General features: G+C 51.0%; 9 protein-coding genes and 3 non-coding genes across 12 annotated transcripts; 7 read left to right on the top strand and 5 right to left on the bottom strand.

Moving 5' to 3' along the window:
* The first annotated feature begins 1,002 nt into the window (after positions 1 to 1,002).
* On the top strand, positions 1,003 to 2,757 carry BDW70DRAFT_138423 (NUDIX hydrolase). Its single transcript, XM_073737215.1, has 2 exons — positions 1,003 to 1,584; positions 1,698 to 2,757. Exons 1-2 carry the CDS (start codon positions 1,533 to 1,535, stop codon positions 2,123 to 2,125), a joined length of 480 nt encoding a protein of 159 aa, XP_073594975.1. The 5' UTR covers positions 1,003 to 1,532; the 3' UTR covers positions 2,126 to 2,757.
* A 263-nt stretch (positions 2,758 to 3,020) lies between these two features.
* BDW70DRAFT_138424 (DNA-directed RNA polymerase II core subunit RPB3) lies at positions 3,021 to 4,621 on the top strand. The gene is made up of 3 exons (XM_073737216.1): positions 3,021 to 3,176; positions 3,280 to 3,848; positions 3,931 to 4,621. Exons 1-3 carry the CDS (start codon positions 3,123 to 3,125, stop codon positions 4,307 to 4,309), a joined length of 1,002 nt encoding a protein of 333 aa, XP_073594976.1. The 5' UTR covers positions 3,021 to 3,122; the 3' UTR covers positions 4,310 to 4,621.
* A 228-nt stretch (positions 4,622 to 4,849) lies between these two features.
* BDW70DRAFT_151117 (putative phenylalanyl-tRNA synthetase alpha subunit) lies at positions 4,850 to 7,983 on the top strand (the record flags this gene model as incomplete). Its single annotated transcript, XM_073739254.1, has 5 exons — positions 4,850 to 4,889; positions 5,052 to 6,370; positions 6,893 to 6,986; positions 7,151 to 7,230; positions 7,300 to 7,983. 5 exons carry the CDS (start codon positions 4,850 to 4,852, stop codon positions 7,981 to 7,983), a joined length of 2,217 nt encoding a protein of 738 aa, XP_073594977.1.
* An 847-nt stretch (positions 7,984 to 8,830) lies between these two features.
* Positions 8,831 to 9,706, bottom strand: BDW70DRAFT_71688 (cytochrome c oxidase subunit VIb). The gene is made up of 5 exons (XM_073744655.1): positions 9,508 to 9,706; positions 9,299 to 9,329; positions 9,164 to 9,245; positions 9,038 to 9,101; positions 8,831 to 8,980 (listed from the first exon to the last, which is right to left on the bottom strand). The coding sequence occupies exons 1-5, from the start codon at positions 9,572 to 9,574 to the stop codon at positions 8,946 to 8,948; spliced, it is 279 nt and encodes a 92-aa protein (XP_073594978.1). The 5' UTR covers positions 9,575 to 9,706; the 3' UTR covers positions 8,831 to 8,945.
* Positions 9,707 to 9,914: 208 nt separating this feature from the next.
* On the top strand, positions 9,915 to 10,478 carry BDW70DRAFT_161003 (uncharacterized protein; the record flags this gene model as incomplete). Its single annotated transcript, XM_073740926.1, has 5 exons — positions 9,915 to 9,971; positions 10,047 to 10,062; positions 10,141 to 10,203; positions 10,264 to 10,276; positions 10,379 to 10,478. The coding sequence occupies 5 exons, from the start codon at positions 9,915 to 9,917 to the stop codon at positions 10,476 to 10,478; spliced, it is 249 nt and encodes an 82-aa protein (XP_073594979.1).
* Positions 10,479 to 10,733: 255 nt separating this feature from the next.
* On the bottom strand, positions 10,734 to 11,250 carry BDW70DRAFT_161004 (RNA-binding protein; the record flags this gene model as incomplete). The annotated part of the gene is made up of 2 exons (XM_073740927.1): positions 10,734 to 10,874; positions 10,930 to 11,250. The coding sequence occupies 2 exons, from the start codon at positions 11,248 to 11,250 to the stop codon at positions 10,734 to 10,736; spliced, it is 462 nt and encodes a 153-aa protein (XP_073594980.1).
* A 70-nt stretch (positions 11,251 to 11,320) lies between these two features.
* On the top strand, positions 11,321 to 15,915 carry sec31 (putative protein transport protein (SEC31)). Its single transcript, XM_073744657.1, has 8 exons — positions 11,321 to 11,849; positions 11,917 to 12,033; positions 12,084 to 12,189; positions 12,244 to 12,477; positions 12,530 to 12,616; positions 12,668 to 15,389; positions 15,441 to 15,739; positions 15,797 to 15,915. Exons 1-8 carry the CDS (start codon positions 11,641 to 11,643, stop codon positions 15,839 to 15,841), a joined length of 3,819 nt encoding a protein of 1,272 aa, XP_073594981.1. The 5' UTR covers positions 11,321 to 11,640; the 3' UTR covers positions 15,842 to 15,915.
* Positions 15,916 to 16,434: 519 nt separating this feature from the next.
* Positions 16,435 to 17,856, bottom strand: BDW70DRAFT_71773 (peroxisomal membrane protein PEX14). Its single transcript, XM_073744658.1, has one exon. The coding sequence runs from the start codon at positions 17,789 to 17,791 to the stop codon at positions 16,571 to 16,573; it is 1,221 nt and encodes a 406-aa protein (XP_073594982.1). The 5' UTR covers positions 17,792 to 17,856; the 3' UTR covers positions 16,435 to 16,570.
* Positions 17,857 to 18,001: 145 nt separating this feature from the next.
* BDW70DRAFT_t122 lies at positions 18,002 to 18,091 on the top strand. The gene has a single exon. It is a non-coding gene; the product is annotated as a tRNA-Asn (tRNA).
* Positions 18,092 to 18,388: 297 nt separating this feature from the next.
* BDW70DRAFT_t124 lies at positions 18,389 to 18,478 on the bottom strand. Its single transcript has one exon. It is a non-coding gene; the product is annotated as a tRNA-Asn (tRNA).
* A 745-nt stretch (positions 18,479 to 19,223) lies between these two features.
* On the top strand, positions 19,224 to 20,149 carry BDW70DRAFT_138431 (uncharacterized protein). Its single transcript, XM_073737217.1, has 3 exons — positions 19,224 to 19,520; positions 19,593 to 19,867; positions 19,947 to 20,149. The coding sequence occupies exons 1-3, from the start codon at positions 19,323 to 19,325 to the stop codon at positions 20,035 to 20,037; spliced, it is 564 nt and encodes a 187-aa protein (XP_073594983.1). The 5' UTR covers positions 19,224 to 19,322; the 3' UTR covers positions 20,038 to 20,149.
* Positions 20,150 to 20,855: 706 nt separating this feature from the next.
* On the bottom strand, positions 20,856 to 20,945 carry BDW70DRAFT_t123. The gene has a single exon. It is a non-coding gene; the product is annotated as a tRNA-Asn (tRNA).
* Positions 20,946 to 20,975: the final 30 nt, after the last annotated feature.

Raw genomic sequence — 20,975 nt, forward strand, 5'->3', positions numbered from 1 at the left:
TTATTGCTATCATTGGGCCAAGCGCGAGCGTACCCTGCATGCCATCTCCATCTGAGCACTGAGCAAAACCGATTTTCGGGTTGGTTCCCCTCGGTGTCATCATCAATAGTCGATCGACGCGGGGCAGAGGGCAAACCCAAGAGCACACGATATTATTCAGGAAGAGCGCATTCCGAGTCCGAACCCAACCGTCGCGCTTATTTCGCGAAAGGAGGGGCGCAAATTAAGAGTACTGTACACAGTAGGTTGGACATGACCCATGGCCCATCTGCCCCATACTTCAAACAAACCATGCAGGTGATGCTTGGGGCATCCTGCAGATGTTACGGAAAAACATGTCCACGACGAGGAGGATAAATGAACCATGGGGTCGATCAGAGCGTTGGTATTGCTCAGACCAGGCTGTTGCTAGCTGCAGAGGGCTTGGACTAGGGAAAGCAGGGATGCGCATAAGATCAGTTAGTGGTCCCAGAGTCCCAGAGGGCTTGGGGACGCTCCAGCGGCGATTGGGTCGCGGCGCGACAACGCAGCAAAAGATCTGTAAACGTGCGGATCCAAGATCCCAGTTGGCTTTATCCGCCTTTGCGTACTGAGTACGAAGTAGACTGTACCTAATAGACTGGGTGAAGGACTGATGCTTTTAAGGATAATGGCCGTGGAGGTGAAGGCCATGATGCTCATGATGCTGCGCGCGGTACCGCGCGCTGCACGTGATGCCACTGGGATACGACAGCAACCGGCCGGAAACGGCGGTATATGAGGTGGACTCATAGTTTAAGCATGAATGAAAAAACACGAAGAAGCTAGGATGAGAGCCTTTCCATTGACAGCATAATCGATCATGAATGGAAAAATATAGAGGCCAATGTCAAGCCGGAGTACTGTGTAACAATGTGACGGTAATACGCATAACACACACACGTAGAGACGCCCCGAGAGACCTTTTTTACGGTTGAGTCTCTGCTGCCGGATAGCGCCGCCCATTATCCATCCCAAGCTGTCTCCGTCCTCGCCTCCCCTCCGTTCCTGTTCCCTTCTCTTTATCCCCTCCCCTATTTTTATGCTGTCTCCTCCACGAACATGTCTGTTTCCATCTCCAAGTCTCTCTCCAGGTTCCCGTCCGCCACGGGAGTGAACGGGAATACCTAGTTTTTCTCAAGTTGTTCCAGTCTTCAAAAAATTTCATTGCTTCTCGGCCGCCTTACTATCCCTCTCCAGGAGAAGAGAAAAGCCTTGAACCGGCCGTCAGCCAGCGTCTATCCACCCTAACTGGCCCCCTATCACGCCAGAAACCCCGTGGTCTTGAAGTTTTCCATCTTTCTGGAACCTCTTCATACTTTATATAGTGTCGTCATCTTCTGGCCGTCACTTTTCTCACCATCTTTACTTCGGAAATCCTCCATTCATTATATTTACCTCAGTGTGAAGTGCAGCATTGACGGTATCTCTTCAATCATTCTGCATTATATCATATAACTTTCTTTTCGAAGTTCCTCAAACGGTTTCTCATATAATTTTCTCGCTGGTCCAACATGGTGGACCAGGTTCGTTCAATGGAGTCCCGCGTAGGGCGAAAAAACCAACGTGAGTCCCCCAGATTACTGAATTCTCGAATTCTCGCTATAGCGCTCCCCAGAACTTCACTTTTGTAACCAGCCTTCACCTCGCAGAGCTATGTTGACATGCTCTTTCTTTAGGGTATGGATCGAAGGGCGAACGGCTCGTGGCCGGCGTCGTCCCTTTATCAAAAGATAAAAGCTTAGTGATGATGATTCAGTCAGCTGGACGAGGTGGTTGGGTGCTTCCGAAAGGCGGATGGGAGACCGACGAAGCAAGTGCCCAACAGGCGGCTTGCAGAGAAGCCTGGGAAGAAGCCGGAGTAATTTGCACCGTTCTCCGGGATTTGGGGACGATATCAGACATGCGTCCTTCGACAATGCTGACGTCCAATGCACCAAGAGTTTCATACCAGTTCTTTGAGGTCACCGTGGATCGCGAGGAGGACCGATGGCCTGAAATGCACAAGCGGAGGCGGCAGTGGGTAACTTATACCCAGGCTGCAGCCGCACTTGCGAGTCGCCCAGAGCTTTTAGAGGCGTTAAACCGAAGTTCCATGAAGAGATAGTGCGCCTTGCACTTCTTCAAGCTAGGGCTGGACCTCGCATGGGCCTCTGGCCCTCCCTTTACGACTTGATATGATGCTCCACCTCAAAAGAAAAATCTTTGCATTACCTATCCCACATCATATTTATTTTGCATCCCCTTACTCGTCTTTTCTGTTTTTTCGGGCTGGTCGGGTGTATCTGGTGTTCGAGTGGTCCTATTATCACAGCGAAATCGGTTGGCGGCTTGGTGGCTTTTTTGCATGACACTGGTTTGATGCGGTTACAGCTATAGATCGGCAATCCCGCGTCACCATAGAAGCTACGGGAATGGCTGGTGCATTGTTGCAGATGGTTGAAAAGTTCTTGACGTCGCTGGTCGTGATTTTGCTCAGTTTATGGGTTGTCTAGGTACCAAGTGATCTTCGCCGTGGCTTCTCGGATGAGCGAGTATTACGGCTTATTCTGAGACGTCTAGTGTGTTTGAGAATTCATGTTCGGCTTTTGCTGATGCAGCAATACTTGTCTCGTTGCCGTTTGGGCTGGTCTGGTCTGCATCCCTGGCTACAATATTAGCCTTCGCTTCTTTGGACTCTTGGATAGTTCAAATCCACTAGCATATGGACTCAGAAAGCAAAAAGAAAGGATTCTTGGTAAGCCAGCTTAGATACCTTGTACAACCCTAGATCAAGTAGGCTGTAGTCCTCGCAGAGATAGACAACAAACGGCAGAAATCAGTCTTGTCTAGCTAATTTTATGCTATACTTGGAATAAGTTTGTCCTCAAACTAGCCTCCATAACCAGGGCTCGGGCTGTATGCTAGTTACCCAAAATGGCAAAGCGTAGAATTTCTGAGGTCCATCAAGACTTCACTCCCGGAGCCTGCTAGTATCACCACCAACCTCCTTCTATTTCAACCAATCTACTCACACAGCATCACATAGCTTATTGCTTCCCCATTGCTTTCGGCTTGTCTTTCAAGAACTCTACGTGACACTGGGGTCCAGCCTCGTTACCAGAATGGATTATGAAATGGACATCGAGCCCACGGGGCCACAAGTCACAGTGCGCGAGGTGAGCTCCAGAACCTGCCAAACTTGCCAGTCTTCCCAACTGCTCTTCCTTCGTCATATAAGTTTAGTCTCAAAGAGATTAACCTCATTGAATCCCGCTATAGGCCGAACCCTACCGCGTAGACTTCAAACTCAGCTCCGTCGACCTCGCCTTCGCCAACTCCCTTCGCCGCGTCATGCTTGCCGAAATCCCCACTATGGCCATCGACATTGTCGAAGTCGAAAAGAACTCCTCTGTTCTTCCAGATGAAATGCTTGCCCACCGATTAGGCCTGATTCCGCTGGACTCGAAAAACTGCGACCAAGACGTTGAATACACGCGCGACTGCGAATGCGAGGACCACTGCGCCCGGTGTAGTGTCACGCTCTCCCTCCACGCGCGCTGCACAAGCGATGAGATAATGCGTGTGTATGCGCGCGATTTAGTGATAACTGGGGAGCGCGCAAATGAGTGGGTTGGAAACCCTGTTATCACGGACCCTGAGGGGAATGGCCCGCTCATTTGCAAGTTGAGACGCGGGCAAGAGCTGAAGATGACTTGTATCGCGAAGAAGGGGATTGCGAAGGAGCATTCAAAGTGGGCGCCTACGGCTGCTATTGGGTTTGAGTATGATCCGCACAACAACCTCAGACATGTGGATTATTGGTACGAGGAGGATCCCATCAAGGAATGGTACGTTGAAATAATTGGCTATTCTCGGCCTTCTAAGCTGGCCTTTGACTTCATGCGAGAATTGTCTACTAACCCCGGGAAGGCCCGTCTCCCACAACGCCGCCTGGGAACCTGCAGCTCCCGCAGACCAACCATTCGACTATGACGCCCAACCCAACAACTTCTACATTGACGTTGAAAGTATCGGAAATCTTGAACCAGACATGATTATTCAGCAGGGGATCACTGTTCTCCAGCGTAAACTCGCCGCCGCCATCAAATCCCTCTCCGGCGAAGATGGCACGAATGGTGTTGTGGACGAAGATATGATGGGAGTTCAGAGCCCGGACCCCTATGAGCCTCGTGACGACGGCGGCTACACAGCCTACGCTAATGGCGGGAGTGCCAGCGCTTGGGGTGGTGCTAATGCTGCGACGCCCTACGGCGCTACGCCATATGGTGGTGGTAATTTTGGGTTTTAGTCTTCAAAGCCATCACAATGGCTCTTGTCTTGACCGGAACAGAATGGCAGAGGCAGGCACAAGGGCAAAAAAAACTATTTAATATCCTCACTTAGCATGGGACGGAGTTCGCGGTTTGGAGGGTTCATTTGGAGCCTAGGCGCGGTGTATTCTCATTTTGTTTCAATTTGACGACCTCTGCTTTGATCTACCGACTCTATATCAGCAGGCTCTCTTCTGTGTATTTTTTTCAACTCACACCCCCAGTTTATGTGACCATTAGACCAAGATAATGTGGCGACAATGACTCAATCAGACTACCTCTGACCTAGACTGATTCTCCAGGGTTGAATAGCGTGCATGAACCTACAGATGATGTTGGTACAAACACGAGGAGTGAAATGCCTAAATACTTAGCTACTTCGTATGGAGTATATCTCGGCCAATTCTGATATACCTGCTGTGCGGCGGGTAGTTGATCCGCGCCGAGGGAATATTTGTATCGCATTAAGCATCAACCGACCTCTCCGCATCTTGCACATTGCAATAGACGCCGAAGACATGCGTCTATTTGCTACGAGCAGGGCCCTGCGCCTCGGCAGTGGAAGATGGTCGATGGCCTCTGCCCGCAGCAGCATTCGCCTGCCGCTTTCCCAACTTCTACAGGCTGGCTCTGTCGGACATAGAGAGTGGAGCTCTACAGTTATACGGAGAACACAGGACACGATAAACAAGCCCGAGTCTACAGCAACAACTCCTTCAGCTTCTCCCAAGAGCCTGACAGTGGGGGGCAAAGCGTATCCAATTGACGACTGGACGAACACTCCCGATACCATCCTCGCGCACATCGATCGCCGACTCTATCTCGATGAAAACCACCCTCTCGCAATTACTCGGAAGCTGATCGAGAGTCAATTTCCCCGTCCCGTCTACGGCAACTATTCTGAGAAGGACCCAATTGTGACGACTGCGCAAAATTTTGATGTCCTGGGTTTTCCCGCGGATCATCCCGGCCGGAGTCGCACAGACACATACTACCTTAACGAAAAGACGGTTCTACGGACTCACACAAGTGCCCATCAGCAGGCTTATTTCCAGCAGATCAGCCGCAATGAAGAAACTCGCCCGGAAGAAGTTGGGTACACTGTTGTTGCGGATGTCTATCGGAGAGATGCGATTGATCGTAGCCATTACCCTGTGTTCCATCAGATGGAAGGTGCTATGTTGTGGAAGCGCCCTGCCGACAAACCACTAGAGCACGCGAAACAAACTGCCGCCGCGATCATGAAGGACGTCTATAGCATTCCGTCTCATAACGTACCTGTTGAAGACCCAAATCCTACTATCCATCCGCAGCGAAACCCTCTTCAGGCCGAGTACCACAGCGAAGAGGAAGTCGAAGCCATCGCCGCGCACCTCAAGAGGTCTTTGGAGAGAATGGTTATCAAGGTTTTCAGCGAGGCACAAAAGGCATCTGCGGCCTCCGAGGGCGTAGAGGCTGAGACTTTGAAGGTTCGATGGGTCGAAGCATACTTCCCTTTCACCAGCCCATCGTGGGAGCTGGAGGTATTCTGGCAGGGCGACTGGCTTGAGATCCTGGGCTGTGGTGTGGTCAAGCAAGAGCTTCTTAACAACTCCGATGTGCCGAATCGCGTAGGCTGGGCGTTTGGTTTGGGCCTGGAGCGCATCGCCATGCTCCTCTTCAACATCCCCGATATCCGGTTGTTTTGGTCAAAAGACGAGCGGTTTCTCTCACAATTTAAGGCGGGCCAAATCACGCGCTTTGAGCCATTCTCTAAGTACCCCGCTTGCTACAAGGACGTTGCTTTCTGGCTTCCTTCTGCTGCTGCCAGCGGTGGAAGCGCAGCTGGCGGCGCGGTACCGGTTCATGAGAACGATATCATGGAGATTGTGCGTGGTGTTGGTGGCAATCTCGTCGAGGATGTCAAGCTGATTGACGAGTTCATCCACCCGAAGACTAACCGCAAGAGTTTGTGCTATCGGATCAACTATCGTAGCCTGGAACGAACGTTGACGAACGAGGAGACCAATGATCTCCATGCGAAAGTGCGGCAGAAGCTTGTCAGCCTACTCGGTGTCGAATTGCGATGAGCGCCTCTATGACCTATGTGTATATATATTTGTATAATATCGAATCTGTATAACACCACTTCCGCTAAGACCGACCTGCTTGAACTGGCCTACATAGCTAGTTAGCCAGCTATCAGCATCTCCACCTTCTCAATCACAATTTACATATCCACATGAGTATCGCCATCATCACAATTATCCAGACAAGATTTTGTCGTCAATCCATGTAGCCGATCCTCAACCGAAGATTGCCGCATCGCCGTCTCGCCGCCAGTGGAGCCTGCAGTTAAAAGGCAAACCGAGAAGCTGATTGGTCCACCCCGCTGACGTTTCCGAGGCGGCAGAGTCTCGGAGCCTTGATCTATCTCCGTCCTGCATCTTAAAATTCTCAGCAATTCTCAACTCCCTCTCCACTCCAACTATACGCCATTTGCGCGCAATCTGCATGTCAACGTGCTGTCATCAGCCATGGCAAGCACTGCAAAGCTGGAGATCTCGCATCCCCAACAGCAGGTCTTCAAACCTGTAAAGAAGGTGCATTATCCCTTCTGGTTTGGCGGCTCTGCGTCATGCTTTGCGGCTGCGGTTACGCATCCACTGGATCTTGGTGAGTGTTTCCCTTTCTAGCTCTATTTCACCGCCGAGCTGTCCTTTCTTGAAAAATTGCTAATACTTGGTTTTACAGTCAAGGTATTCTCTCATCTATAGCTTATATCGCATAATGCTCCAGGAACTGACACTCGCGTGAATAGGTCCGTCTGCAGACCCGAGGGCCTGGCGCGCCCTCGACGATGCTGGGTACATTTGCGCATATTTTGCGAAATAATGGGTTTTTCGGTTTGTATAATGGGGTATGTCACTATCTTGACAATGGTTAGTAAAAAATGGTTCTGCGCTGACATATAAATCTTTCGTCATAGCTTTCAGCCGCTCTTCTGCGCCAACTCACGTATTCCACAACTCGCTTTGGAATTTATGAGGAACTAAAATCCCGATTCACGTCACCGTCGCAATCACCAAGCTTCTTCACCCTCCTCGGAATGGCCTGCACTTCCGGTATCCTCGGAGGCATTGCAGGAAACCCAGCTGACGTGCTCAACGTGCGCATGCAATCCGATGCCGCGCTTCCGCCCGCCCAACGGCGCAACTACCGCCATGCCTTTCACGGCCTCGTCCAAATGACCCGCACAGAGGGTTTTTCGAGTCTCTTCCGCGGCGTGTGGCCGAACTCTACGCGCGCCGTCCTCATGACATCCTCACAGCTTGTCTCCTATGATATCTTCAAGCGCCTGTGCCTTGAGAAGTTCGGAATGAAGGATAATGTTGTTACGCACTTCAGCGCGTCTTTCGCTGCGGGTTTTGTCGCAACGACGGTTTGCAGTCCTGTCGACGTCATCAAGACAAGGGTCATGAGTGCTTCGCCTAGTGAGACCCGTGGCCACAATATCGTCGGTCTTCTCCGTGAAATTTCTCGGAAAGAGGGATTTGCGTGGGCTTTTCGGGGTTGGGTACCTAGTTTTATTCGCTTGGGTCCGCACACGATTGCCACATTTATCTTCCTTGAGGAGCACAAGAAGCTTTATCGGTACCTGAAGGGTATTTAAACCTCTGATCAACATCTAATAACGCCATCTAAACTTCGTCTCTATTGATGCGATATGTCTTGTCGGCATATGTTACGCCCGAAACCAGGATACTTCAGAGATATTGGATATCTTGATCTCGTCAGCTTTTGGATTACCTACCTATGATACGATATTTGGCTTGCCTTCAGATGTTACTGTACATAGCATTGGTTATGGTTGTTTTTCTACCGCCGGTAGACAGCCTTTCCCACTCCCTTTTACAGATCCACGATCACGGCGTGGACCGCCCCGAGATACCCTCTCTCTCATTCTACCCTTACTCCCAGCCCATCACTATCACGAACTTACTCAGCGCAGATAGATTTTATGCATTGGCTTGGGTTACCGCACAGCGCGAGAGCGCGGGTAGCTGCTTTTTTTCTTGTCTGCTTTTGGGAATACCGCATCTTGTTCTCTGGTTTTCCTACTTTGCTTCCTTTCTTGGTTTTGTGACCTTGGTGTTTATACGGACGCTTTCTAGCAGCGCTACGCTAGATTTGACTCATAGGTGAGCATAGAGATTATAAAGTGTCAGTCAGTCTGATGAAATGAAAATCTAGCACGGAGAGGAAGTTCTATACTGCAGCGGCCGAACAGCAATGATGAGAACCCAGCATTTTTTCGCCCGCTCCATCTTGATTCTGATGTCTGCAAATGAGATGCTATTATACAGAAAGCAGGGATTCTCAGTACTACCACACGGTAAGACATTAGTCTACGGACTAGCTAAATCATAGTAAATCAACACGAATGCGCACATTTCGTACTACGGCGAGTCTATAGACACCTTCATCCTCAACTAGCTCACGGAACGGGGAGGAAGAAGAGAATAATGGAGCTTTATCAGGATCCCCGCAGACCAGCTAGTATACATGTTGACAAAAGAACAACCATTCAAGGTTTAAATCACCGCTTGAGTTCTAGGTGCTATCTTATATAATTTACCGGTCCAGGCGGGCAGGGAAGTTACCAGCCTCTGTGATTGCTATCAGTATATGTTTCGCTTAGCGAATTACGGGGAAATGGAACGTACCGCGCTGTTCATCCCACCGATCAGTCCAGGGTTTGGGGCAGAGAGAGCGGAAAGCGAGATAGAACTATGAGACCTGTTAGAGCATGCCTGATGAACTTGAGAGCTGTTGGGGGGCGGAGGCTTTACCTGGCGGCATGGGCGGAAGTCTTCGCCCTTGGCGTTCACGCACTTGTGGTAGTCAACGTAGTTTTGCCAGCAGTGCTTCGTCCTAAAGAAATTGTTAATATATTGACTCGGGAGTAATTTGGTGCGATAACGTACTGGTTCTGCTGAGGGAAACGGGCGTCATAGCCTAGCAACGATTAAACGAGACTGTCAGCTCCAGTAACCTCGGTTACATTGCGGAAATGATCGAAAATCGATTCAATCGGTTCGAATATCTGTGAAGAACGTACCGGCTAGAGAGGGGTCAGCAATTGGACTTTATCAGAGCGCAATTGAGCAAATTGGGCTCGGAAGAAGAAACTCACCAGTGACGAACTTGAAGGGCTTGGTCTCAACAGGCTCATCAGGGTCGGCTTCCGGAATGGCACCCATTTTTGCGGCGTGGTCCAAGCGACGAAGCTTGATTAAGAAAATAGAATTGGTAGACAGGGGATGTGGACTCGTGGAAAGGGAGTGGGAGAGGTTCGAGTCGTTGACAGAGGAGGTGGTAAGAGCGAGGGTGGAACGACCCGTGAAGTTCCATGCCGGAAGTGACCGCCTAGTAAACGAGCCACTCAAGAGCCGAGATTTCCAAGCCAGCATCCGAAGCCATCGACTTGGAAGTTACTTGCATCGCCAGAGCTCCGTCACCACATCCGATACTCGACTTCGACCTCATCCAACTCCAGTGCTGCCTTGAGTCTACGGCTCCCATCACCACTCTTCGTCCGCCATGTATCCCTCCCCTATTCTGAGGATGCAGCCTACTCGGCCCTCTTTTGCTCTTCCTGTGCGTACCTGTCTTCCCATCCCTAGTTGCATGATGTGAAAAAAAGGCTTGGCAGTTGCTAACTGGACATAACAGAAGGAAGGCCAGAGCGGTATGAACCCCCTTCAGGATCGAAATTGACAATTGATATACGACTTTACTGGTGTAACTGGACTGACAGGCTTGCTAGCTCACACCATCTCCCAGCGTCTGCGTACTCTGAAGAAGATCCCTCCAGAGTTGCTCCCTCTTGGTATGCAATTTCCATCTGCCATTGCGTCGCGGTATTGGACATTACACTAATTATTTACAGGTCTCGTTCTTGGGTATGTTCTTTGATATATGACCTCCACTGTCTCCCATGAAGCGGACACGATTCCGTCACATCCGCAATGTCGTGGCTTATCTCACTAACACCTCAACTCTAGCGTCGCCGTTGGAGCTGCCATTTACTCCAGCACCAAGAAGCTCATGACCGACAAGACCCTCCGTCTTACCCCCAACCGTCCCGAGGACCGTGAGCACTAGAATGTACCAACACATTTTTGGTTCCATGCAATGGCCAATCTGAGCTTTCCTGTTCTTTCTGTGTTGTCGATATGTATTATCCACGGGCAAATTGATGTCACGGGAAGTAGTAGGAGGGTGATATTCCGAGAATCTTAGGCTCGGGGTCGGAGCGCCTGTATATAGTATGGCTTTGAACAAAGGGTTCTGATGGGGTAATATCTCGCAATATTACTAACGCCTGACTTCCCACGGCTTTCATGTCGTATATTTCATTCATTCAGGCTTTGGTCCTGCAACGTCTAACTCTTCCAGCCGTCGTATTGGGTCTTCTGAGGGGCCGCTATCTTCCATTTTTGACTCCTCGGCCGCCAGCTTATCTTCTTCACTCACGGCATATTTAGACAAATAGCCCTCCTGTTTAGGATTAGCAATCAATATATGCAAAATTTGTACGTGCACGTAGACATACCTGTTCCCAGATCGCTGTCTTGCTTCCGAGGCCTTCATTGGCATCCTTTTGCGGTTTGGCTGGGGCAACTTTTATCGTACGTCCGTACAACTCGCTCCCGTCCATGTTGTCGATCGCTTCTTTCGCATCTTCCGGCAAATCAAACTCCACGTATCCAAACCCTCGGTGATTGTCATTAGAGTTGGGCAGGTCGGGTTTCGGAAGCGTAATATCAACGACCTCTCCGAAGGGTACAAACGCCTCGGCCAGGGTCTGTACGGACACAGCTTGGTCGAGTCCTCCGACGTAAACTGTACACTTCAGACGAGTCTTTTCGCTCATTGTGACTATGATCAAATGTGCAAACCCGAATATATCAACGTTGCGGTGGAAGCTTTTCCCTACCTCCAGTCTTGAAGCGGGCAATCTGATATCAATCACGTGATACAGTTTGGGAGTTTTGGCGAATTCCAAACCGGGTTTAGCCTCGAACCTGGTCCCCCGGAGGACACTTGGCTTGGTTGAGCAGGTGCTGGACTGCACTGCACAGGACGACTCGATCGCTCTTCCGTCCATGCACCCCTCGGCTCTCGATTAGAGGGGAAATTCCTTGTTGAGTTACATCACTATATCTTTGTACAGCCCTTTCGTGCTCAATATCAAGAGCATACCGCCTGAACGACCTTACACTCCCTATCTATACCCCCACACCAGCAGACCCCTACTCTCAGCATGGTGCGTCTGAGGGAGATTCCCCGGACGGCCACATTCGCTTGGTCTCCCGGGGCGGCATCGCCATTGATTGCTACCGGAACGCGAGCTGGAGCCGTTGATGCTGATTTCTCGAACGAAACATGTCTAGAGCTTTGGGATTTGGCCTTGGGCAATGAGGATGCTGGTGCGGAGCTGCAGCCTGTAGCGAAGATTGACACCGACTCGGGGTATGTATGGACAATAAACCTGCGGCCACCCGCTTGCAAGGAGATGGACTAATTGATGCTTGCATAGGTTCAACGACCTCGCTTGGACTGATTCCGAAGAGAACTCGCGGGGAATCATTGCTGGTGGTCTCGAGAGCGGATCCCTTGGTTTATGGGACGCTGACAAGCTGCTAAGTGGTGCAAGGTTTGTGAGCGTGGGCTTCATTGTGATGATGAAGGTGCTGATGGAACAAGTGACGCGGTATTATCAAAGAGCTCGAAACACTCAGGGGCCATCAAGGCCCTACAGTTTAACCCCAGGCATTCGAGCTTACTAGCTACAGGAGGTGCCAAGGGAGAGGTCTGTGTAGAAAATGTGGAGAATTTGCCAGGGACTAGTACTAACGCTGCATAGCTGTACATCTCTGATCTCAATGACCTCGAGAACCCCTACCGACTGGGAAGCTCTACCGCCCGCGCGGACGACATCGAATGTTTAGACTGGAATAAGAAGGTGGCACATATCCTGGTTACTGGTAGCAGCGCAGGATTTGTTACCGTGTGGGATGTCAAGACGAGAAAAGAGAGCTTGACTCTCAACAATATGGGACGGAAAGCTGTCAGCGCTGTTGCTTGGGATCCCACAAAGGTAGGACCGCGCCCTCACGTTGCCGTTGACGGAAATGCTTAACAACATGCAGCCTACGAAGCTCGTGACGGCAACACCACATGAATCAGACCCTATAATCAATCTCTGGGATCTGAGGAATTCACATGCGCCAGAGAGGGTACGTAAACAAGCTCCTTGGGTTAACATCTCCATTTCTAACAATACATAGACCCTCCGTGGACACGAGGCCGGTGTCTTGTCGCTTTCTTGGTGTAACCAAGACGCCGATCTGCTTCTTTCCTCCGGCAAAGACAACCGCACAATTTGCTGGAACCCCCAGACTGGGGTTTCGTACGGTGAATTCCCTGTCGTTACAAACTGGACGTTCCAAACCCGATGGAACCCTCGCAATCCCAACTTCTTCGCTACGGCTTCATTTGACGGCAGGATCTCGATCCAGACTATTCAGAACACCAGCACTGAAACTGCCAAAGCCGTCGCAGACCAGAACCAGGCTCTTGACGGGGAGGATTTCTTCGCCAAAGCTCAGAGTCAGCCCCAGGTCTCGAGTTTCTCGCTACCAAAGGCCCCAAAATGGCTGGAGAGACCTTGCAGTTCGACCTTTGGTTTTGGCGGCCGGGTGGTCTCTGTCAACTTGCTCGAGAAAGGTGGGCGTGCTTCAAAGATTAAGATCACTCCTTTTGAAGTCGATGAGGCAGTAGGAAAGTCCACTGAGACCTTCGAGTCCGCACTTAAGGAGGGTGATCTCAAGAGCATCTGCGAGAACAGGATCACGAGCGCTGCTACCGAGGAAGAAAGGTCTGACTGGAGGGTAATTGATGCTTTGCTTTCTGATAGTCCTCGAAAGGGCCTGGTGGAATATCTTGGTTTCAATGACCAGGCAGAAGATGTGTCCGAGGGATTGGCCAAACTTGGGCTGAGCAAAGAAGATGAAGTTAACGGGGAGGCGGCCCCAAAAGAGTCCCGCGGGCCGGGAGCAAAGAAGCATAAGCGCCTGCAATCAATGTTTGACGCTAGTCCCGACGATAACTTCCTATCTGACCTTGCCGCATCCAAGGGCGCGAAGACGAACAACCCCTTCCAGATTTTCAATGGTGAAGAGTCCGAAGCCGACAAGAACATTACTAGGGCACTGCTCTTGGGCGACTTCGAGAAAGCGCTTGACCACGCTCTCAAAGAGGACCGAATGTCCGATGCGTTCATGATTGCTATTGTTGGTGGACAGAAGTGCATCGAAAAAGCGCAGGAGCACTACTTCTCCAAGCAGACGGAGAGCCCCAACTACGTACGCTTACTGGCTTCCGTCGTCGGCAAGAACCTCTGGGATGTTGTATACAATGCCGATCTGTCCAACTGGAAGGAGATCATGGTTACTCTCTGCACATTCGCGGACGAAAAGGACTTCGCCGATCTCTGCGATGCCCTCGGTGACCGTCTCGAGGAACAAATTCGAAACACGGGCGACAAAGCAATCCGCAAAGACGCCTCGCTCTGCTACCTTGCCGGTTCAAAATTGGAGAAGGTGGTCTCGATCTGGATTGAGGAACAGCGCGAGAATGAGCAGGCGGCCATCGAAACGGCTGCTGACGATTCCAGTTTCTCTATTCACGTTCGCGCTCTTCAGTCATTGATCGAGAAAGTGACAATCTTCCGTCAAGTCACGAAGTTCGAGGACTCTGAACGTACCAAGGATTCCGACTGGAAGCTCAGCGTGCTCTACGACAAGTACATTGAGTATGCCGATGTTGTTGCGACTCACGGACGTCTACAGGTTGCTCAGAAGTACCTCGATCTTGTTCCCGAGAAACATCCTGAGGCAGAGATTGCGAGAAACCGTATCAAGCTAGCGATGAGGCAGCCGACTACCAGAGCTCAACCCGCAACCTCTACCGCCAGGGTCGTTTCGAACAAGCCTCTTCCCCAGCCAGCTGCATATCAGCCCCCTACAACTTTCTCCGCAGGGGCCCGGGCTGCCACCCCAACTTCATACGCTCCTCCGGCTCCAGCTGCAAACCCCTATGCTCCTCCTGCCGCTGCTTCCAATCCTTATGCTCCCACTGCCGCTGCTGCAAACCCATATGCGCCGTCGGCTGCGGCTCCCTCACAACCCACAAATCCCTACGCGCCAGCGGGTGGTAGTTATGCCCCTGCCGCAGGGTACCAGCCGAGGCAACAATCCTTCGGTGCTCCTCATCAGTCGGTAGGCGGCGTGCCCCCTCCACCCCGGGCCTCGAGCCAATCTCCGGCAACCGTCACCACGTACACTACCGCTAAGAATCTGCCCGCATGGAACGACTTGCCCGAAGGCTTTGCAAAGCAGCCCGTGTCGCGCCGAGGAACGCCCGCGTCCAGTGCAACCATTTCCTCTCCGTTCCCCAACCAGTCGCCAGCCGTTAGTCAGGGCCCTCCCCCTGCAGGTTCTGGTCCTCAGCGGACACCGTCAGTTCCACCTCCACCGAAGGGCGTTCCTCCGCCTCCACGGATGACTTCACCACCGTCAGCAGGCCAAGCCCCACCAAATCCGCTCTCCGCCGTACCACCCCCACCCGCCAACCCCTATGCTGCTGTGCCGCAGTCGCCGTCGGTTGGCTCAATGGCACCGCCAGCGTCAATCCCCCGTGGGTCATCTCCTTATAACGCGCCGCCGACTATCCCTCCTCCGTCAAATCGGTACGCGCCGAGCCCGGCGGCCCAGGCGGCCAGCCCACAGCTCCAGACGCGGGCTCCTGTTCCTCCCCCTCCCCAGGCTGCTGCTTCTCCCTATGCCCCTCCACCACCTGCACAGCCTCTAGCAGCCAACCCTTATGCTCCCAGCACACCGCCACCCATGCAGCCGGCAGTCCAGCAAGTACCACCGCCTCAGAGCGCGGGATCTCGGCCAAGCACAGCCTCTTCTGTAAAGAAGGCCACCCCTGCGCCTCCAAAATACCGTGAGTCCAACCTTGACTTCCTTATCCGAGTTATATCTCTAATCTTCATAGCCCCCGGTGACCGCTCCCACATCCCTGCCGAGGCACGGCCTATCTTTGAGATCCTCTCCGAGGACATGCAGCGCGTCAAAGCTCGGGCCCCATCCTCCTTCAAGGCTCAGGTCGATGACGCAGAGCGGAGGCTAAACTTCCTTTTCGACCACCTCAACAATGAAGATCTTCTCAAGCCCAACACCGTTCAGGACATGGTGCAGCTCGCCCGCGCCATCCAGGCACGTGACTACGAGACTGCTCGTACAATCCACATTGATATCATGACGAACAGGACTGATGAGTGCGGTAACTGGATGGTATAGTACTTTCCTACCGTTTGCTAACATCTTCTTATGCTAATCTTATATCTACAGGTCGGTGTGAAGCGTCTCATTAGCATGAGTAAAGTGACTCCTTAAATTAGTGAATTATATCAGTGCCAGCATCCATGTGTGAGGAATGTATTAGGGCCGGCTATTCTTCGCATTCTCTGGTAAGTGTATTGATGGGCAACTGGTGAATGATTGCCCGGATGTTTTCTTCACATATCTACTTCACTTGTCAATGTTATATTAATGCTTCGCTTTTCTTCTCGTTTTTCACTAGATGATATAAGCAGAAATAAATGGTTGGTTTGATTAGCGCGGTGGACGCGGTGTGGTGGTCCAGGCTGCTGGAATATAAATACTTGAAATAAAGGTAGGCATGTCGCCATCTAGTTGGTAGGGGCCCAACAGCTTTACATCCCGTTGATTTACAAATGCGCGCTTCCGAGGAATTACGCGAATGGAACGATACTCTCGACGTAATATACTTCCCTACGAACAAATAAATAGCCATGAGGGGGGGGCATCACCCCTATATATCGCACAGATCAGCGAGTGGAACATTGCTACAATCAGATAATAGCCCTGTTATTGCTGCACGAGACGGGAGAATAGGGAATGACTACTTGTCGATAAGAATGCCACTAGGACAAACAAGGATAACGACAGACAGCGTCGGAATGAGAAACTATTGTGTCATTCGACTATACCAGGCTGTGTTCGAAACCAGAAACACGCGTAATCGCTAGACATCGAGTCGGGAGTATAAAAATGATAAAACAAGCACTATCTTGTCCATAACCGTGGCCATCCACCAACACATCATCTCACATACGAAGACCTCAAACCCACGCTCCTCCCCGAAGGAAAGTTCCTTGCACTAAGCAAAGCCCCCTTGACACCGCGAATCTCAGCCCTAAAATTCGAGATGGCATCTTCCTCGGCTTTTCCCACACCCAGTGCAGCACCACCGCCCGAGTCAAGGCCAGGAGTACTGTAGCTGCCATATCCCATCGTCGAGGAGTAGGAGTATGAGTTTTTGGAGTACATAAGCCTGTCAAGGTAATGTTGGAGGTCGTTGATACGGCTGCGGGTTGTGTCATGTAGAGTGCTGGACTGGGACTGGGCGTCTTCGAGCTCGCGGAGGTGGGAGCCGATCGTTTCGAGGCGTTTCTGGTGCGTTGTCACAACCGTTGTTGGGTCACTAAATGTAGATTCTATTGTAGCGGATGTGGATGTGGCAGAAGAAGTTTGAATAAGGTCTTGGGATGTTTGGGTGCCGATGTCGCGATGGAAGAGCTCAGTGGGATCGGACGTTATGGATTCGATGTCCTCTTCAGTGGCATCGCCGACCGATGTGGTGGATTTCGTAATCAGGCTAGGTGGTAGCTGGGAGACGTTAAGTTCCAGTTTCTCGTTGAGTTTCTTGAGGTTCTCCTCAGTTGTCTGGGCAAGGTCATGGCGCGCGTCCGTGAGGGCTGCGAGCATTGGTTTTACCAGGTATTCACCTGCACCATATAGAGTGGCACCGAGGCCCGCAGCGGCGTAAAGGGTATAGAGAACGCTGCGGAGAGTGACCAAAGGTGGAGGTTTGGACTGGTGAAGGAGAAACTCGGGGTAGGTGATGATAGGGGGAACGTCGCGGGGCGTCGAGTTGACTAATCTCGAGTTTGAGGGTGGTGTTGGTGGCGTCGATTTTGAACCAGCTTGATTGAATGTCTCTGTGCTCGACGCGGACGTGCTCTTTCTCTCCTCGCTTGAGTTGTCGCCGCCGCTGCTGCTGCTGCTCGCCTCCGCGTTCCGCGATACGCCCAGTAGACCTTCAATCTCGGTAGCTGTGAGACCTTTCGACTCCAAGAAGGCAATCTTGCGATCTGTAGGAGCGTCCCGGATTGAGTCGTGTTGTAGGAAGCTGGAGGCTTGTTCTAGTAGTGTTGAACGATCGCCGTAATTGGCATTCTTGTCATCGGAGGTGGACGGCGAAGAACCGGAATCCTGCTGTTGCCATTTCGGAATCGAGGGTTTGGAATTAGAGTCAGACATAGCTAGTCAAACTCGAAGAGTTGCGGAGAGCAAGGAGGTATAGTTCACGCAGGAAAGGATGTACGTGAGGTTGGAGTCGAATCGATGGACAAGCAGGACCGGCTAAGATCCATGTGAGGTTGATATTCAACCTCGGCTCCCTGTATTCGGTCCGGACGCTATTGGTTTTGCTATATAAATACATAGATCGCACGTAAATCTCAATAACCAGTCTCCGTGGCGCAACTGGTTAGCGCGTCTGACTGTTAGGAGAAATCCTCGGTTATCAGGAGGTTGACAGTTCGAGCCTGTCCGGGGACGGCATGATTTTTTTCAATTCTGCCCGTTGATATATTTGGAATTTTTGTAACAAGGGTTAAGAACCGTCGATATCACGTCGAGCGATGCCCTGAAACACTTCTGGCCATTCCGCAAACCATCCGGTGGCATTTTCCATGCGAGGAGTGGTCATTCATAGTCTGTCACGGGACTTGGTCTATGCCGCCATTCAAAGCAGAAATTATTTGTGCAATGCCTCTTCCATAGTGATCACACCAATACATACAGCTCGTCTTCAGAAGACTAGCAATCTGAACGTATTGCATACGCAAAAAAATTCGTCCTCGGACAGGCTCGAACTGTCAACCTCCTGATAACCGAGGATTTCTCCTAACAGTCAGACGCGCTAACCAGTTGCGCCACGAAGACGGACACTTTAATTTCGAGTTTTCAATCATTATGAAACAAATTAAGTCTGTCCAATACTTTTGCCATTTGTCTGTGATGAGCAATGTGATGGCCAAACTGACTGTATGAACTCATAGTTGGCGTGCAGTGTATGGGAGATTATGCTGGCCCTGTTATAGCTTAAGTAACTGGGTACCAAGCCCTATCCAACCCTACCAAGGGTCTATGCTCCATAGAGCCTCGCCTCAATGTCAGCTACTTGGAATATATAGCCCGTATATGGTCTGATCTTGGCCGGTGAGCTTTGTTGGAATATAAGGACCGGCATATCGCCAATTGGTTTTTATGGCCTAGCTGTAAATGCTGACAAGCTTCACCACGTGAGCTTATTGTACCTCGAAAGTCCGCGATACCAGAGGCAGTCCCCAGGCTTCCGCTTGGACGGTATGTGCCTTATCGAACGCCAGTTGGTACAACTCCGGAATGATCCTGTAAACTTCGAATGAAGGGCAAATGCATTGCTTACGCAATGTGGCTAAGATCTCGATATCAGATTGCGAGTGCCTTGCAGGGCTGAAACGGCTTCAAAATCAATACGCCCAGAGTGGCAGAGTCCCGTGTTCTGACCAACATAGAAGTCCAAGCCTGAATACGAGCTCTAGTTCGACTGGCCGCGAGGCTAGGTTCAATTGGTCAGTTGGCACATGAACCGCCTTTGCAGTGGTCCTTTTCTCCTTCGTAGATGATTTATATACCTTTCGTGCACCGCTTGCCCAGCATTAGTCTGGCACCCAGAATACCAGATGTCGCATATAAGAGCTATCTACGAACAAGCCATAATAGGAAAAGCAGAAAATTAAAAGCCATGCCACCGTCAAATGCAACGCAAAACAGCCAACTGGGGAAGCTTGCAAACCCCGTCAAACATTACCATGAGAGACGCAGCTCATTCGCTGTGGGGATCTGGATATTCTCTATCCTGGTTCTCGGTCTGGCTGCTGCAGTGGTTGCGAAAGCTCCTCCTAGCCCACTGCGATCTTCAGCTTCCTACAATATTGCAGTGGTATGTCCTCATTCATCGCATCGTGTTAACCACCCGATGTTATTATATCCACGCAATGCTGAAATGCAGCAGGCATCGCTCCAATTTTTCCTCTTCTTCCTCGCTGGCTCAAAGCCGGTATCGACAACCGATGCACGGCCACCCAAGGCAGGGACTATCACGCTAGTGACTTCCACACTCACCTGGGCCGCCGCTTTTCCCATCATGTTCATCTTCGCCAGCGAGGATGATCGCTATGCGGTGGTGGATTTCGACAAGCGTGTTCTGGCTCTAGATATAGGGACGGGCGTTGTCAGTGGACTGGAGAACATTACCTTGGCATGCGGAGCTTTTGGAACTCCGTTATTGTAGGTTATTCCCGCGGTATGTCGCAATATCGGCATGTCGGTGTCCCAGTGAGGAGCGTACTGACATAACAGCTTTCAGCTTGTGTATCATATTTCAGTGGTATTATACCGCTCAGCTATACCGAGGTCACTTCACCCGCGACCATATTGAAGCGGCGTATAACGACTAGGCGAGAAGAACAAAAGCTGTTGAGCAGCTTCTCAAACTAGAATTGGACATAATCAGTGCTTAATGTCTGGTCTGGTGGGTTGCTGGTTCACCTCGCTGCTCCTGGTCTGCACCTTTTACCGTTGAGAACTTGAGAGGTATATAACAATGAATCAGAATCCTCGAAATAAGGGCCGCTCAATCTGTAAAGACGCAAATGGAGCTACTTGCGTAGTGACGGCGCATCAGGCATAACCCAAGTATGTCATAAGGTACTGAGCGTATCGCTCTGGCCGTACTATTGTTCTTATGTCAAACACCATCCTCTTCAACTTAGCGCAGAGCCCTCGTCACCCAGAACTTGTATTCCATCAAATCCATCTTTATCCGGTAAGTGCAACCAACCAACATGAGCGACCTCCTTACTGGCTTATGAAACATACAAACGCCTCGATCACCAGCATCCCTAAGCAGCGCACCCCTGGAAGACGTAGAGATTCCCCCCCCTCCCCCTCCTAACACCTCTCTTGACCACAACGGCGGCTGCCATTACCACCCTTCCAAAGTGGAAAGACAGGTTAAATTCATAAAATACTAGTAATGGTTGGGTAATGCCCAGGACATACGCGAGGTCAATACTTGGGGGTCCCTACGTACCTGCCTTGTCTTGACGGATGTTACATCGAACTATACCTTGTCCTCCACTGAGTCAAATATTGATTGGCAGAGCAGACGTGATGATTTAGAAGACATATATGTACTTGCGTATTCCCCATTTAAAAAAAGGTCCCACCAACATGTCGCGACGGAATCCACAGAAGCAGGAACAAAATAAAAAAACGTCCCCGGACAGGCTCGAACTGTCAACCTCCTGATGACCAAGGATTCCTCCTAACAGTCAGACGCGCTAACCAGTTGCGCCACGGAGACAAGTCGATTGGTCAGCTGCAACGTATTGAC

This window comes from Aspergillus foveolatus (assembly GCF_047715535.1).
Source record: "Aspergillus foveolatus strain CBS 279.81 unplaced genomic scaffold BDW70scaffold_32, whole genome shotgun sequence".
Taxonomy (NCBI): Eukaryota; Fungi; Ascomycota; class Eurotiomycetes; order Eurotiales; family Aspergillaceae; genus Aspergillus; species Aspergillus foveolatus.

Bases quoted from the DNA above. Each gene is read 5' to 3' on its own strand.
- BDW70DRAFT_138423 (XM_073737215.1), top strand. From the start codon at position 1,533: ATGGTGGACCAGGTTCGTTCAATGGAGTCCCGCGTAGGGCGAAAAAAC. The intron at 1,585-1,697 runs GTGAGTCCCCCA...CTCTTTCTTTAG, and splicing joins CGTAGGGCGAAAAAACCAAC to GGTATGGATCGAAGGGCGAA.
- BDW70DRAFT_138424 (XM_073737216.1), top strand. From the start codon at position 3,123: ATGGATTATGAAATGGACATCGAGCCCACGGGGCCACAAGTCACAGTG. The intron at 3,177-3,279 runs GTGAGCTCCAGA...ATCCCGCTATAG, and splicing joins CACAAGTCACAGTGCGCGAG to GCCGAACCCTACCGCGTAGA. The intron at 3,849-3,930 runs GTACGTTGAAAT...AACCCCGGGAAG, and splicing joins GAGGATCCCATCAAGGAATG to GCCCGTCTCCCACAACGCCG.
- BDW70DRAFT_71688 (XM_073744655.1), bottom strand. From the start codon at position 9,574: ATGGGTGCCATTCCGGAAGCCGACCCTGATGAGCCTGTTGAGACCAAG. The intron at 9,330-9,507 runs GTGAGTTTCTTC...AATCGTTGCTAG, and splicing joins GCCCTTCAAGTTCGTCACTG to GCTATGACGCCCGTTTCCCT. The intron at 8,981-9,037 runs GTACGTTCCATT...TAGCAATCACAG, and splicing joins TCGGTGGGATGAACAGCGCG to AGGCTGGTAACTTCCCTGCC.
- sec31 (XM_073744657.1), top strand. From the start codon at position 11,641: ATGGTGCGTCTGAGGGAGATTCCCCGGACGGCCACATTCGCTTGGTCT. The intron at 12,478-12,529 runs GTAGGACCGCGC...AACAACATGCAG, and splicing joins TTGCTTGGGATCCCACAAAG to CCTACGAAGCTCGTGACGGC. The intron at 15,390-15,440 runs GTGAGTCCAACC...TAATCTTCATAG, and splicing joins CCCTGCGCCTCCAAAATACC to CCCCCGGTGACCGCTCCCAC.
- BDW70DRAFT_71773 (XM_073744658.1), bottom strand. From the start codon at position 17,791: ATGTCTGACTCTAATTCCAAACCCTCGATTCCGAAATGGCAACAGCAG.
- BDW70DRAFT_138431 (XM_073737217.1), top strand. From the start codon at position 19,323: ATGCCACCGTCAAATGCAACGCAAAACAGCCAACTGGGGAAGCTTGCA. The intron at 19,521-19,592 runs GTATGTCCTCAT...GAAATGCAGCAG, and splicing joins CTTCCTACAATATTGCAGTG to GCATCGCTCCAATTTTTCCT. The intron at 19,868-19,946 runs GTAGGTTATTCC...AACAGCTTTCAG, and splicing joins GCTTTTGGAACTCCGTTATT to CTTGTGTATCATATTTCAGT.